General features: G+C 48.8%; 1 protein-coding gene across 1 annotated transcript in view; it reads right to left on the bottom strand.

Moving 5' to 3' along the window:
* Positions 1-9,760: 9,760 nt before the first annotated feature.
* TNN (tenascin N) overlaps positions 9,761-14,716 on the bottom strand; it is a gene marked incomplete at both ends in the record, with an annotated part of 52,279 nt that continues 47,323 nt past the window's right edge. Inside the window, 3 exons of the mRNA XM_082834437.1 lie at positions 9,761-9,901; positions 12,211-12,374; positions 14,393-14,560. Coding sequence (XP_082690563.1) covers positions 9,761-9,901; positions 12,211-12,374; positions 14,393-14,560 — 473 coding nt within the window. The remainder of the gene's footprint in view (positions 9,902-12,210; positions 12,375-14,392; positions 14,561-14,716) is intronic.

Raw genomic sequence — 14,716 nt, forward strand, 5'->3', positions numbered from 1 at the left:
CGGTCCAATAGAACTAGGAATGATGGAAATCTTCCTACCCTGTCCAATATGGTACCATTAGCCATATATGGCTATTTAAATTAATTAAAATTAAATAAAGTTAAAGGTCCAGTAGCTGAGTTACACCAGCCACATTTCACTTGCTCAACAACCACACACGGTTGGTGGCTACCATCCTGGAGAACATGGGCTGAGAAGCTTGTGGGGGGAGGGGTCAAACACGCTGGCAAAGCACCATGTTTACTGCACTTCAAGCACCTAGGCAGCCCAGAGCCTCATCTCCCCCGAGGCAGGCTGATTATTCCTGTTGCTGTACTTGATCCCTGGGCTCCCTTCCCCATCACCACACATCCCATGAGCAACTGAGGACAGAGACCCTTCACTCAGCTCTCTGATCCTTCCTCCAGGACTTCTAAAACTTTCCACCCTGGAGGAAGGAACGTTGCCCAGACAGCATCTGGGGGAGAGGCAGCTGCTGCACACCTGAGCGGATGCCAGAGCTCGGTGCCATCAGCTCCACCTGCCCAGGCTCAGCCCTGATCCTGGGGGTGTGAATGTAAATTTGGACAATGCTATGGGCATTCTCAACTCACCAGAACCCTCTGCACTGACCTCTTGCCCTTTGCCCTTAGTATTATTCCCAGATTCAAAGTCACAGGATTACAAGATTGAAGAGTCCCTTTAACACAGCTTGCAGTCTCTGCCATAGGTTCAAAGGGACATTTTCAAATACCTGTGATACTTCATTCAGGAACAACCATGCATGCAGGTATCTATCTAACTCCCTCTTGAGGCTATTTATTCCATTAACATTTTTTTTAATAAATTTATTTATTTATTTTTGGCTGCGTTGGGTCTTCACTGCTGAGCGTGGGCTTTCTCTAGTTGCAGAGAGTGGGGGCTTCTCTTCGTTGTGGTGCGTGGGCTTCTCACTGCGGTGGATTCTCTTGTTGCAGAGCACGGGCTCTAGGCACACGGGCTTCAGTAGTTGTGGCTCATGGGCTCAGTAGTTGTGGCTCGTGGGCTCAGCTGTTGTGGCTCATGGGCTCTAGAGCACAGGCTCAGTAGTTGTGGCACACGGGCTTAGTTGCTCCGCTGCATGTGGGATCTTCCCGGACCAGGAATCGAACCCATGTCCCCTGCATTGGCAGGCGGATTCTTAACCACTGTGCCACCAGGAAAGTCCCCCCTTTAACATTTTTGATTCTAGTATGTGCCAAGCACATCAGGTGGCAGCAATATAAAGTCATCTGGAGGGGCTCACAGCCTGGCTGTGGGAACAGACAAGCAAAGAGACCATTATAGTACGGTATGGTCACTGCTTACAAAGAGGGAAGTTTCAAAGCTGGAGTCAGGGCAGGCTGTGGGGAGACGGGGGGCGTCACTCAGAAGCTGTCCCCCAGAAGAGAGCTGCAGAGGAGGCAACTGGGAAAGGAGGGCACCATTTGCATCTGCATACAACCTGAAAGTGCAGCCTGGTGAGGACCACTGTAAGTGTGGGAAGCTAGGACTGGAGTTGTCCAGACTCTGAGGCTAACTCCAACTCCCACTGTTGTGTAATTTAGGCCCAGGACTTAATCTCTGTGTAGAATTAATGACAGGACCTATCTCACAGGGATAAGAGGATTAAATGAGATAATGCATACAAGCATTCAGCACAGGGCCTGGCTTACTATAAGTGCTCAGTAAATGTTCATTATTATTAAGGACAGAAGGAAGAGCATGAGAGAGTTGTGTCCTCGAAGTCAAAGGAGAAGAAACTTTCAAGAAGAAAGCCAGAGTCTGTAGAGTCAGATGGTACAGACAGGCCAAACGAGATAGGGACTGAAAATAATGTACATCTTCTATTCCCACTGATGTAATACGTTCCTTAATTTCACCACACACTGCACTGTCCACAGTATTATTAATACTCTTTGAATTAAGGGCTCCCAATTTACAGTATGTGACAGGTGAACTTCTTAAGTAGCTATCCCGCCTCACCTCAAGCCACCCTAGGGTGACAGTGCCTCCTGGTGGCCAGATCAGGAGAGTCTGAGTCAACATCTTTTTCACCTTAAAACAGTGTTTGCCTTAGAACCTCAATCCAGCTACGTCACAGGTCCTCAAACTCAATGTGCTGAAGACTCACTGGGTTTTATGTGATAGTCACAAACCTGTCAGGGTCAACGATGCCACGCTCATTTGCTAGATAAGGGATTTTCATAACCCTAAGTCTTAGGTGCTGTTAAAACATATTTCTGGTGAAGTATTCCAGATTTTACATCGCTTCCCTAAGTACACAAGTTTTCCCATCACAACAAGATCAGACTGTATGGCAACCATGTTCCTGTGTTCCCAGCACTCTAGCCCATTCTCACCCGCATTAGAATTAGCCATTATGAGGCCAGAATTCTAACTATCTTATTCAGCACTGTATCTCCAGTTCCTAGCGTGGAGCCTGGTGCATACTATATGCTAAATAAATGCATTGATTAGGGGGAAAAAAGAAAGAGAATCACTCGGTGTTTCTTATAAGTGCAGAGACCCAGTCCCTCTCTGCCCTTCTGCTGGATTTATTACATCTTGGATGAGACCAGACAAGCTGCTCTTCTAACAAGAACTCTAGGTAAATGACAGTGGTCTCTGAACCATACCTTGACAAATATTGATATTATCTAGATATTCAGAAACCAAAAGCATTCTATCGTCAAATAAGTTGGTAAAGCACTGCATACCATGACTTTCCCACTCCTCCTTGGAATGTGCAATGCAGGTATCACACTAAAGGTTCTAATGGGTACTGGAATAAGGAAATGGTGTAACTCCACTGAACTCAGCTTTCCCAAGCTTATTTGACCACGTAACCTCTTCTTTTAGCACCTCTGGAGGAGCAAGGGTTCCAAGGAACACCATCTGGGAAATGCTGCCGTGGAGGGTCTGTGTACCCCCATACTTCATCTGTTCATCTTTTACTGCTAACACCTCAATTCATATCATCCCCAAGGAAACCCCTTTCGAAATGCAGGGATTTTCCTTTACCTTTACAAACCTTTCTTTCTCACTCTGCGCTTTCTCTTTCTTCTGTGAGCCATAATAATCCTATTGGTGGTTATTCATAGCAAATATACCTTAGAGGTAGCTAGGGATACACCTCTATCAAGGAAAAGCTCTGAGTGAAGTTATGGAGACTAAAGGTGCAAGGCCTCTGTCTTACCATTCCAGAGTGCTTTAACCTCATAGTTATGGGCACTTTCAACACCTCATTTGACTCTTGCAGCAACTGACGCAGTGAGTAAATCAGGGACTAACGTCATCCCCATTTTATAAAGGAAGAAAGTGAGGCGCAGAAAGGTCAGCAACTCACGCAAACCTGGACACCTGAAGACCAAAGTCTTCAGACTCCTGTCCTAGTGCCCCTTGTGCACACAGGGCATCATGATCCAGGCCATTCTGCTGGTCTGGCCTCCTCAGAGACTGTTAACTTGCAGAAGCACCTCCTTTGGGTCAGAAACTTATAGAATCCCGTAACGGGCTCTGCCCACAAGCCTTCAGACACCCAACTGTCTCCTTCAGATGTTCCACCGTGTAGCATGAGCCCTGACAGTTCTGTTTTTTCTTTTTTGTAATCCAAGGGCCTGATTTAAGCTTTGATTGCAGAGGCATCCATTTCAAAGAGGCACCCACTTCAAAGACCACTATGCAGGATAAACACACTGCCAGCCCCACAGCTGGACAAGGACCCAGGCCACCTCCCACACTGCGGCTCCTTTGTTTTAGAGATTCCGGTTGATTTCAATAACTAACCATTTGGGCCTCTTGATTTTTTTTTTCTTCTTTTCCTGCACTTGAAATTCCCACTCCTATGTTTTAAATTCACCAGTGAAGAGCGAGCCCTCGAAATCCTAGGCCCCCACTGCAGACTCCAATAAAAGGAGAACCCTAGGCGTGCTCTCTCTCGAGCTCATTTTCTCTCTCTCTCCCTCCCACACACAACCTCACAATGTGGCCTCCTGTGTGCCGTGTAATTTCCAGGTCTTGCAAGTAATAAACCTTTACTTGTCAAAGGTTCCTGACGGCTATTGCTGAAGGGTATCTTACAATTATAATAAGAACTCAAGGGCCAGTCCAACCAAAACATTGGGTATTGATAGGCTGAGACCAGCCCAGAACACAGAGACAGCTTTATCTGCTTCCTATCCTTCTCTAATCAAACCTAATTTTCTTCACCTGCCAAAATAAAAAACTGGTTTCACTCCACCGCTCTTTTACTTACATTGCAATACTACAATACCTTTGTTTTCTATTTCTGTCATTCTAAGTGCACTGCAATTTACCTGCATTATAGAATGAACAGGCTTTTCTGGGCCAGCCTGAGAACCTAACTTCTTTATATACCATTGGCGGCGGAACTCAACCCATTTCCCCCGTAGCAACATCCAACCAACAGAAGGACTTTGGAAGTGGATTCACTTGCACTTTAGGAACTGCCTAAAACCCCTTCCAGGGGTGCCCCCCCCATCCCCTTGCCGGACCACCAGCCCAGTGGGCCAGGTCGGGGGACAGAGTACCCGTCTCACGAGGCAGTCTCTTCAAAGTGTTTCCCAGTTACCTGTTTTGTGCAGCAGCACTGCCTGCGCAACCACCAAGCACTGGCTGGACGCTGAGTCGTACCCCAGAGGCTGACTCTCCAGGTCATTCTACCCAGGAAGGAAGGAACGTGAAGACCCCCAGAACTTCCCTTTCTGGAGGAGAGGAAAGTGGCGCTGAGGCTAGAGGCTCCCGGTAGGACCACACTGCCATCTGCTGGCCCGGCCGCGTACAGCGCGCCCCGCTGCGCGGGGAGGCGGCCCTCAAACGTTATTGATTGATCCGCGCTTTTCATTGACAGAAAACACTTTCCCCATCCTCTCCACCACCCTGGGGAAAGGCTTAAGGGAACGACTTGGAAATTCTTTTAGCGGAAGACTTCCTCCAGTAAATGACTACGTTTCGCCGAGAGCATTTCATTATTTATAATTGTTTTTCCACTGCCATGCTGTACCCGCATTGACACTCCACTCTGTCCACAGCCTGTCTCTCTTCACACACCATACCTGGTCCTTTTCTTTCATGTCATCCCTTTGATCACAGTTCCTTGGGTCATTTATTTTTCTTTCTCCCTTCAGCAGTTCCTAGCTTTAAGGATCCTTGAATCCCTGAGAATTCCAAGTTAAAAAGTAGAATTCCTGGGCTTCCCTGGTGGCGCAGTAGTTGAGAGTCCACCTGCCAATGCAGGGGACACGGGTTCGTGGCCCGGTCTGGGAAGATCCCACATGTCGTGGAGTGGCTGGGCCTGTGAACCATGGCCGCTGAGCCTGCACGTCCGGAGCCTGTGCTCCGCAACGGGAGAGAACACAATAGTGAGAGGCCCGCGTACCGCAAAAAAAAAAGAGGTAGAATTCCTTTTTTTTTTTTTTCTGGCCGCAGGGCTTGTGTGGGCGGGATCGACCAGGGATTGAACCCAAGCCCTCAGCAGTGAAAGTGCAGAGGCCTAAACATGGGACCACCAGGGAACTCCCAAAAGTAGAACTCTTGACATCATGTGACAAACATAAAAGTTGGGACCCTCTTCCCAGAGGAAGCTACTGTCAAGAACAACCAGCCCTAAACTCTGCACGAAAGGATCCCTCCCCTCCCTTTACCACCCACCCCCCTCAAATCCTGTTAATCCTTCCTCTGAAATATTATTTAATCTATGCTCTTCTTCCCTTTCCCACAATTTCTGCCACAGGCCAAGGAAGTCAGTACCTATTGTCTATTGCAATAACCCTTAACTTGTCTGTGAATCTCCACTCTTTCCCTAAAACAGCCCTCCACGCCTCCCCCTATTCTCTATGCTGTCACCAGACCGATGTTTCCAAAATACAAGCCTCACTACAAGTGTCACTCCAAGGTTTAAACACCCCTGAGTGTTCTCCACTGCCCCCCTTTTTCATCTCAGCCCCAGTTGCATGTTCTCAGCCCCAGTTGCATGGTTCTCAGCCCCAGTTGCATGTTAGAAGCCCCTGGAGCCTTAAAAAACTCAGAGGCAGGGCTTCCCTGGTGGTGCAGTGGTCGAGAGTCCGCCTGCCGATGCAGGGGACACGGGTTCGTGCCCCGGTCCGGGAAGATCCCACATGCCGCGGAGCGGCTGGGCCCGTGAGCCATGGCCGCTGAGCCTGCGCGTCCGGAGCCTGCGCTCCGCAACGGGAGAGGCCGCGGCAGTGAGAGGCCCGCGTACCGCAAAAAAAAAAAACAAAAAAAACCTCAGAGGCACAGGACTCAGCTGAGACCCACTGAAGCAGCGTCTCTGGAGGTGAAGTAGGATCAGGCTGGTAACAGCTCCAGCTGATTGTGCTAAACAGTGCAACCTGAGACCACAGTGCTTACATGGCCGAGACCAGTCCCTGCCCATCTCTCCAGCAAGGCTCCCCACCAGCCCCTCCTCACCCCACCTAGAAACCGTCTTCCTCCCTCAAACACACCACACGCCACCCTTTTTCATCCTTGCCATCAAGTGTCCTCCTCCCAAGGTGCCCTGCCTCCCCCAGGCCTCTCGTTTCTCCCCTGGCAAACTCAGAGTCCCCCTTCCGGACGCAATGCTGACACCACGCCCACAATGCTTTCTAGAGCACCCCGCTCTGTTCACAGCATTCTCCCCGTCGCAGTGCCCACTGTCGTGGTCTGTCCCCGTGGCCATCCCCACCACACTGCGAGCAGGGGCTGTGTTCTGCTCATCGAGGCTTTGCTAGTATCTTGCATGCAACAGGCCATGGCTCGGAGACTTTATCCACTGCTTGTGACACTTGTGTCCTCGCTTTTACCCTAGTGCCTGGCTGTGCCATCTGTCCCTTCTATGACAGCTTTTGTTTTCTTTGGTTTGTCCTGACCGGTAGGAATTGTCCCTTAAGCTTCAAAACCCTGATGGCTCATAACCTGGCTCTAAGAAATGTGTCTGACCCTTGAAAAAGCAGGTCTATCCAGAAATCTATTCTGGGGCCTATATTCAGCTCCCAGAGCAGGAGTTGCCAGAGCTGGTCATGTTAAAATGAGGTTAGGCACAGAGATTTAGGTCTGGAAGGTTCTCCTCAGTCAGACAAACATCCTTTGAAAATGAACTTCCCACCTCCCGCACTTTCTTCTTTGCCCCAGTGGAATCCTTGAAGGGTCAACTGAGGTTTTCTCTGTCCTGTCCCTTCAGGGCAGCAAGGACCCTACAAGTAAAAGAATGCAAGAAACAGCTCCAGTTTCCCACAAGCCCTCTTCTCGGCCAGCGGTGGGAAAACACCAGAGTTGGTGAACACAGATGGGGCTGTGCTGCTGCCACCATCACAGACGCCTCCTGAGCAAACAGGCCATCAGAGGGTGCTCCCTGCGCCGCCAGAGCTACTCAGAGAGCGGTCACCCATCCAACAGCAGCCCTGGCCCAGAGCTGCTGAGTCAGAAGGGCTGCGGCCCAGCAATCCTGCCCCACCAGGCACATGTGACAAGTGCAGTTAAATTTGGGAAGCACCACCCACGATGCACCCGACCCCACCCCCGCTTTGAATCATTCCAGGGTTTGACCCACTTTGCAAAGGAGGCTTTTCTTTTCTAAAAAGGCTGCACCCACTGGGATGAGCACAGGGCTACGGAGCCACCAAGGTGAGAACTTCGTGTGCAAACAGGAGACCAGAGGCCTCGGAACTGAGAAGCTGTGCAAAGGGAGCTTTAAAACGGACAAGGAAATTAGCTCAGCCTCCAGCCCTGAGGAAGTTGGATCAAACTAAAGACATCTGGCCAGTCTCTGCCAATATCTACTCCTCAGAGAGGCCCGTGGAGTCCCCCGCTTCTGCCACCAATCTCCCCCTCGATCTCTTAATCCTACTATAATTTTCTTCCATGGCACTCATCCCTTCTGGGAATTGTACGTGTATCTGTTTTTTATTGTCAGTCTCCACAAGTAGAATCTAAGCACAAGGGCAGGAATCTTGTGTTTGGTTCACTTCTATAGCAGCAGGGCACAGAGTAGAACCCAGCACAGAATAGGGCTTCATCAGTATTTGTTGAATGAATGAGTTAATGAGTGGATGAATGACAGCACCCATAATCCAGTAGTGCAAGGACCATGTCTGGCTTGCTTACCTCTGTGAGCTCACCGCTGGCTCCCCAGTGCCCAGAACACTGCCTGTTAAGCAAGCAGACACTTAAATTCTCCTTGAATAGATGAGAGAGGTGCAAGCACGTTTTTAAACCACTAGCCCCCACGCTGACACTGTACTTCATCCAGACCACACTTTATCAGACCGAGAAGTTACCAGGGCATTGCTCAGTGCGTGTGTACAGGGAGCCGAGGGGATGCTGAAAATTTTAAAGGTTGACAAACACTGTTTCGGAAGTATGGCTTGGCATTCGGACAGAGGTTAAAACCTGGAGAACCTGAGGCAATAAATGACTCCAGCACCCTCGAGGAGGACCGCAGCTTTTAGGGCACTTGTCTTCCTCCCCACTCACCCACTTCCTGGTTCCAAATACCATTATTGGCCATCACACCAGTCAGAGGCCATGGCCAACTAAACTCCATTATAATGCACAGATGGTACCTTTGCTTGCACTTAGGTTAAATTTAGAATTCAAGTGTACTTATGTGGGGAAAACAACACAAGGCAAATGTTTTTTAATCAAGTGGTTTATTTTTTTTTTCTCGAATAGGAAATTAAGTTTCTTCAATGGTCACTGACTTTGCCACAGAAAAACCTTCCAAAGTGATAGGAAAATAAGCCAAACGGAACTGACCTTGCCAAGTGTCCACTCAAACAATAAGCCTCTGGTGCTGAGCACTTTCAGGAAACCCAGGGGTCCGACAGGGCGGGGTGGGGTAGGGGGAGGGCAGGGGCAGGAGGGAGAGAGGAGGGAGGCTGAGGACTTGACAGTACGAAAGGGAGTCACAGAAAAGGGTCTTTGGGAGGAACCAATTACCAAGAGAGTCAAATTATTTAAAATTGAAATAAGTGAGAATTTATTCACAACATACGCAGATCTACAAGAGTGATAATGCAGGTGGCTGGAAAGGGGGCACTTAAAAGTAACAGTGACATGGAAGCTGGGGTTTCCAGCACGCAGGATACTGGTCAGAGCACAGCAAAATTCAAATCCCTCTTGGTCCCTTTTGGTTCCCTTTATCCTTCCTCATAACATCAGCAATTATTTTTAAAAGGGGAAGATTTATGTCTTTTTCCTCAAAAAAGATTTTACCAATTTTCCAGTGGTAATGGAAGGTAAGTTTCAGGCTACCTCAGCCCCTTGTCGTCAAACCCCCCTTTGGTGTTTCTTTTTAGACAGAAGATTTGTATTAGCAGAGCCCTGAATATATATATACGAATTTCCAGAGATTTCCAATTGAAGAAGTACTAGGTGATTCTTTATCCCTCGCCCCTTTTTTTTTGCCCTAATCCCGTATGTTTGTTACTGAAGATAGAGCAGAAAACCTTGCAGTTCCAGCGCTGTCTCGCCCATACACATTGTGCAGCTATTTTTGTGTTGATTTTCAGGCCCACAATACAGGTGGGCAAAATGCAGGTGACAAGGAAGTGAGCTGTATGGTTGGAAGCTTGGTGACATGCTTTGTCCTGCAGGTTATCGAGCCATCTCAGAAGCCAAGGGCTATGAGCACCCCTCAGACTTCCATTAGCCAGTCATTAGTACCCACCCCACCCCATGCTTACACAGGCCCCAACCCCGGGCTGGTCTCCTCTTGTGCAATAAGTGCATGAATGGGCCGTCAGAATGTTCTCGAATTTTCTCCCAGTGTTTGATTCTTTCTGCCCAGGACATGCTCCCCGCTGTAGCCATGAGGGCGGATCTTCAACTCCACAAAAGGAATGGAGAATTCATGTCCTTTCCATGGCTCCCAGTTCACCCCCTACATTAAATAAATAAGTAAATAAAATAAATAAATAAAACAAATAAATAGGGCTTCCCTGGTGGCGCAGTGGTTGGGAGTCCACCTGCCGATGCAAGGGATGCGGGTTCGTGCCCCGGTCCGGGTGGATCCCCGTGAGCCATGACCGCTGAGCCTGCGCGTCCGGAGCGTGTGCTCCGCAACGGGAGAGGCCACAGCAGTGAGAAGCCCGCGTACCGCAAAAAAAAAAAAAATAAATAAATAAGCCAACATCAAAAAGAGGCACCTGGGAGAGGGTGGGGTGGATTATGGTACCAAAGAATGTTTCTTTGCCAGGGAAACTACTCCCTCTCTGCTTAAGGGAGAGACTAGGGTATTTATAAAGGCAGTGAGACAGGAATCTAGAAGCGTGCTCCCTCTGCTGGGCAGCTGAGGTTAGACAGGCTGACAATTTGGAAGTCCCCTGTGGTTGGAGGATGGGGGGTGTGAGCCCAGGAGGCGTGTGAGGCCAGAGCAGCAGCAAAGGTAACGCGGGGTCAACCTGGCCAGCAATGATCGAATTATCTTTGCCTCACTTTTCCTTTACAAAAAATTAAAGGCAACAGTAAACATATTAATTGGCCAATTGTGGAAAATCATTTTCAATTTAGACTGTTTAGATATTAGCTCTGGGGTAATAAATAGTCTGCTGAAAACTAAATCTCATTTTACGACTTTTGATGGGTGAGCACAATAATATTTAATTCACTTAATAACCTTGCAACCTGGCCAATAAAGAGCCCAAGTGACCAATTTTATGTATTTTAATTTGTGAGGTAAATAATAAACAAGAAGCTAAATGCCTTGCAGACTGTGAAAAGCACATTAACCAGATGAATGTCTTTTATTAGCAAATATGGGGATGGTTTAGGGCATGCTGGCTGCTCATCTCAAATATTCGATCTCTGGTCACAGGCTTCCCTGAGTCAGCCCACATGCTGCCACCATGATTCATGGGCACACCCTCCATGGCTCCCCTGGGGACAAATTTCTTCTTCCCTTTGAAAAATCACATAAGGATTGGGAGTCCCTGCTGCCTGGTGAGGACCAAAGGAATCAAAATGTACCTGGACTTCAGATGTACTAATATTTACAGTCATATTGGTACACTATGTATGAGTTCTGGGGAGAGGTGGCTTCCTGAAGGCTAGGATCAAGATCTAGGATGGGAAATGAGAAACCCAGGAAGGGGAGAGTTCATGGAGGGGATGGATTCATGAAGGGTAGGAACAAAGATGCAATTTTTAAGAAGCTGTGAGGGAGCAGGCAGGAGATGCCTGGAAGCTGGCGAGGAATCACGACGATGTTCACGGGGCAAGAGGATTCAAGAAATCACGGATTGGAAAGTTGCAGAGCAAGGGAGCGGGGGAGGAGCCCTCGCCAACTCCTGGCCCTGTGTGCACACTCCTGAACTGGAGAAACCAGTTTAGCACAACGCTCTGGGCAGACTTTGGGTGGCTCTGGATGAAGTGGATCCAAGCGTGGGTCTGACATAAGACAGAAAACTTTGTTTTCCCCGTGATCGAAGGACTGAGAAAAATAGCTCTGGTTTAACTGGATGAACGACTAGAAAGAATTCTGAAGTGTCTGTTACGGATAAAATGTTTGTGCCCCTCCCCCGCCAAATTGCATATGTTGAAGCCCCGACCCCACAACATGACGGTATTTGGAGATGGCGCCTTTGGGAGGTAATTAGGGTTAGATGACGTCATGAGGGTAGGTCAACCATGGTGGGATCAGTGCCCTTATAAGAAGAGAAGGACAGGCCAGAGCTCGCTCTCTCTCTCTCCACACTATGTGAGGATGCTGTGAAAAGGTGGCCATCCACAAGCCAGAAAGAGCTCTCATCAGGAACTGAATCTGCTGGGAACTGGATCTTGGACTTCCCAGCCTCCAGAGCCATGAGAAATAAATGTCTGCTGTCTAAGCCATGCCGGCTATATTATTTTGTTACAGCAGCTTGAGCTGACCAAGACAGTGTCCATGTGTGAACTCGTAAAGTGAGATGGTGTGGGACCCATATCATCTCTATTAAGCGGTGGGCAGCCTGAGTACCTCCCTGCACTGAGTAAGGGTGCGGCATTGGTGGGAATGTAGAGTGGGGAGGGGCTGCAGCAGATGGGCAGGGAGGGCCTTGACCTCAAGGCCATGGAACCTGGAGAAGAAGCCTTACTGCCCTGACTGCTGGGCATCAGAAGGAGAGGGTCAGACAAACCAGTCTGGAGGGTGTCACTCTAGGAACACAATATGGGAAAAGCCTGGGACAAAAAAGATGTTCACCTGTCACCTACCTCACTATGCTTGGTCTCCCCGTATCTGCCATTAGGGTTGGCCAAGTGGCAGTTCTTGTACCACCAGCCACCATGATGCGTCAGGGCACAGTTGCTGAGGGCGATATCATTGTCTCTGTCAAAGGTTGTAAACTTCCATCCATTGTGGTAAGTAAGAGCGTCCCCTGCAGGAGAGAAGACATGAGAGGGGAGAGCCCAAGTTTCACCCCTGAGGGCGTGATCAAACTCTGGCCTGAAAGAGGACTGGGGGCAGGAAAACCTCCAAGCATGAAAACGCCAGAGATCCAGTCAGTTAGGCCACAAGGAGCCCCTTTTTTCTCAAAATCGCCAAGATGAGAACACGATACGGATGAATAGATTCTCTTTCCGGGCTTGTCACCCAAACTTCAGGCCTGTTTCTCCAGTAGCTTTAAAAGCATTTTCACTTAGAGGCTTCACAGTAAAATATCCAAACACCCAAAACCAAACTCCTCGACGCTCCCCATAGTACCGACCACCCTCACACAACTAATCCCCTCTCTGTGCTCCTGTCTCTGCTTGAGCATCCTCCCAGTCACCCAGACTGGGTCCCCCCGAGCCACATCTGAACATCCTGTGTACCCCATTATCAAGCCCTTCCTTCTGCAGATCACTCCTATACACCCCTGCACCCACGGCTGCCACCCTGGGCTGTTCTCATCTCTCTCCAGGCCTGTGTTAACACAACAGCTTTCCTAGCTCTTCCGAAGCTTAAGCGTCCATTTTCATCATCTCAGGCCTACTTCCTCCCACACGGAGTGAATTCCTCCTCCTGGCTTTTCAGGCCTGTAACTTGGCTGTACCCTTTGCACAATCTCACAGCCCCCTATCCGCACAGGCGCCCTCCACGTGTGAAGTGGACGCATCCATCTTCCATGCCTCTGCTCGCCTGTTTCTCTCTGCCCTTCATCATTCCAAAGCCTCACCATTCCTCAAAGCCCAGCTCAACCCCACTCCTGAGGAAGATTCTCCTTGTTAATCCTCCCACACACACACCTGAACTTCTAGAGCCCTTCTGGGCACAGAGGTGCAATTAAGTGCTTTGTTAATCCTATCTAGAAATCTGCCTTAATTATTTTACTTGTATTCTACTATTTCCCCATCACATTTGTCATCCTTTTATAAGTTTACTTTTTATTTCAGCTCATAAAATGCAATAAGGGCTCATATCAATCCCAAGCTTAATCAAGTTCTGCTCCTACAATAACAATATTTCCATTTAATCTGATCTCTGAGTTACCCATCACCTTCACATATACATTCTCATTTGATGCCTACAACAAGCCTGAGGGGTGGGTCAGGCAGCTCTTAATCCCATAAGGAAACAAACTCACAGAGGTTAGACTCTAGGAATTTGTCACAGTCCCACAGTCCACAAGCAGCAGAGCCAGGACTCAAATCTCTGACCTGAGATTCCAAGCCCAGAGTTCCTTCTGAGACACCGATCCGCAGGAAGCTTCCTTATTTCAACAGCAGGCTTTGATTATGCCTAGGAAGGACGGGCTGTCTCTGAACATCTACAGCAATGGTTCTCAAAGTGGACCCTGAACTGGCAGCAGCTGCAGCACCTGGAACTTGTTAGAAATGCACGGTCCCAGGTCCACCCCAGACATACAAAACCAGAAACTCCACGGTCATATCCTGCCGTCTGTGCTTTAACAAGCCCTTCAGATGACAGCAAGCCCTTCTGATGCCAGCTAAAGATTGAGAACTTTTGTCCTGCAACCTCATTCATTCATTCAGAAAAAAAAATATATATATATATATGTATATATTTAAATAATACACACACACACACTGCTATGCAAGAATGGCAGTCACACTGCTGAAGCGGAATGAGTGGTGGGCAGACACCATGAAATCTCTCAGAATGTGGGTTCATCAGCTAATGTACAACAGCCCGAATTGGGGGAGTATAAGAGGAGGGATTTTACTGGGGGGGGATCAGTGTGTAATGTACAGAAGTTCCAATTTTATGACAGTCAAAGACTGCTTCAATAATTCTGTTTAATCCCCTGCAGGGAGTGGGGCCTCACTTGTCAGTGAGGGCAATTCACCTTCACAGAACAATATTCTATCCCCCCGGGACCCATGGCAGGTGGCCGACCAACCCTCAGACACACAGAGCAGGAGACCCCAGCAGGAAGGACACGGTTTGTCTTACCTGCTGTGCCTCTGTATTTCCCAACTGTCAGCCTGTACCGCTCCTTGCTGGAGGCTACTCGGAAGGAGTCATATATGGCATAGGCAGATTCGTTGGCAGTCTGTAAGTCCACTCTCACCTCATAGCGGGTGGGCGTGCCTGTGGTGAGGTTGTGTAGCTTGTCGAGTCCTAAGAATTGGGAATGGAATTCCGGTAACCAATCAACCGGTGTGTGAGCACCCACCAGTGGCATCGGAGACTTTCACCCCGCAAAGCTGCCTTAGCCTTCACCTCCTCTGCTAATGGGGGCCTTCCCTACACCATCTCTTCTGGGGGGCTCATTTT

This window comes from Leucopleurus acutus (genome assembly GCF_964270905.1).
Source record: "Leucopleurus acutus genome assembly, chromosome: 2".
Taxonomy (NCBI): Eukaryota; Metazoa; Chordata; class Mammalia; order Artiodactyla; family Delphinidae; genus Leucopleurus; species Leucopleurus acutus.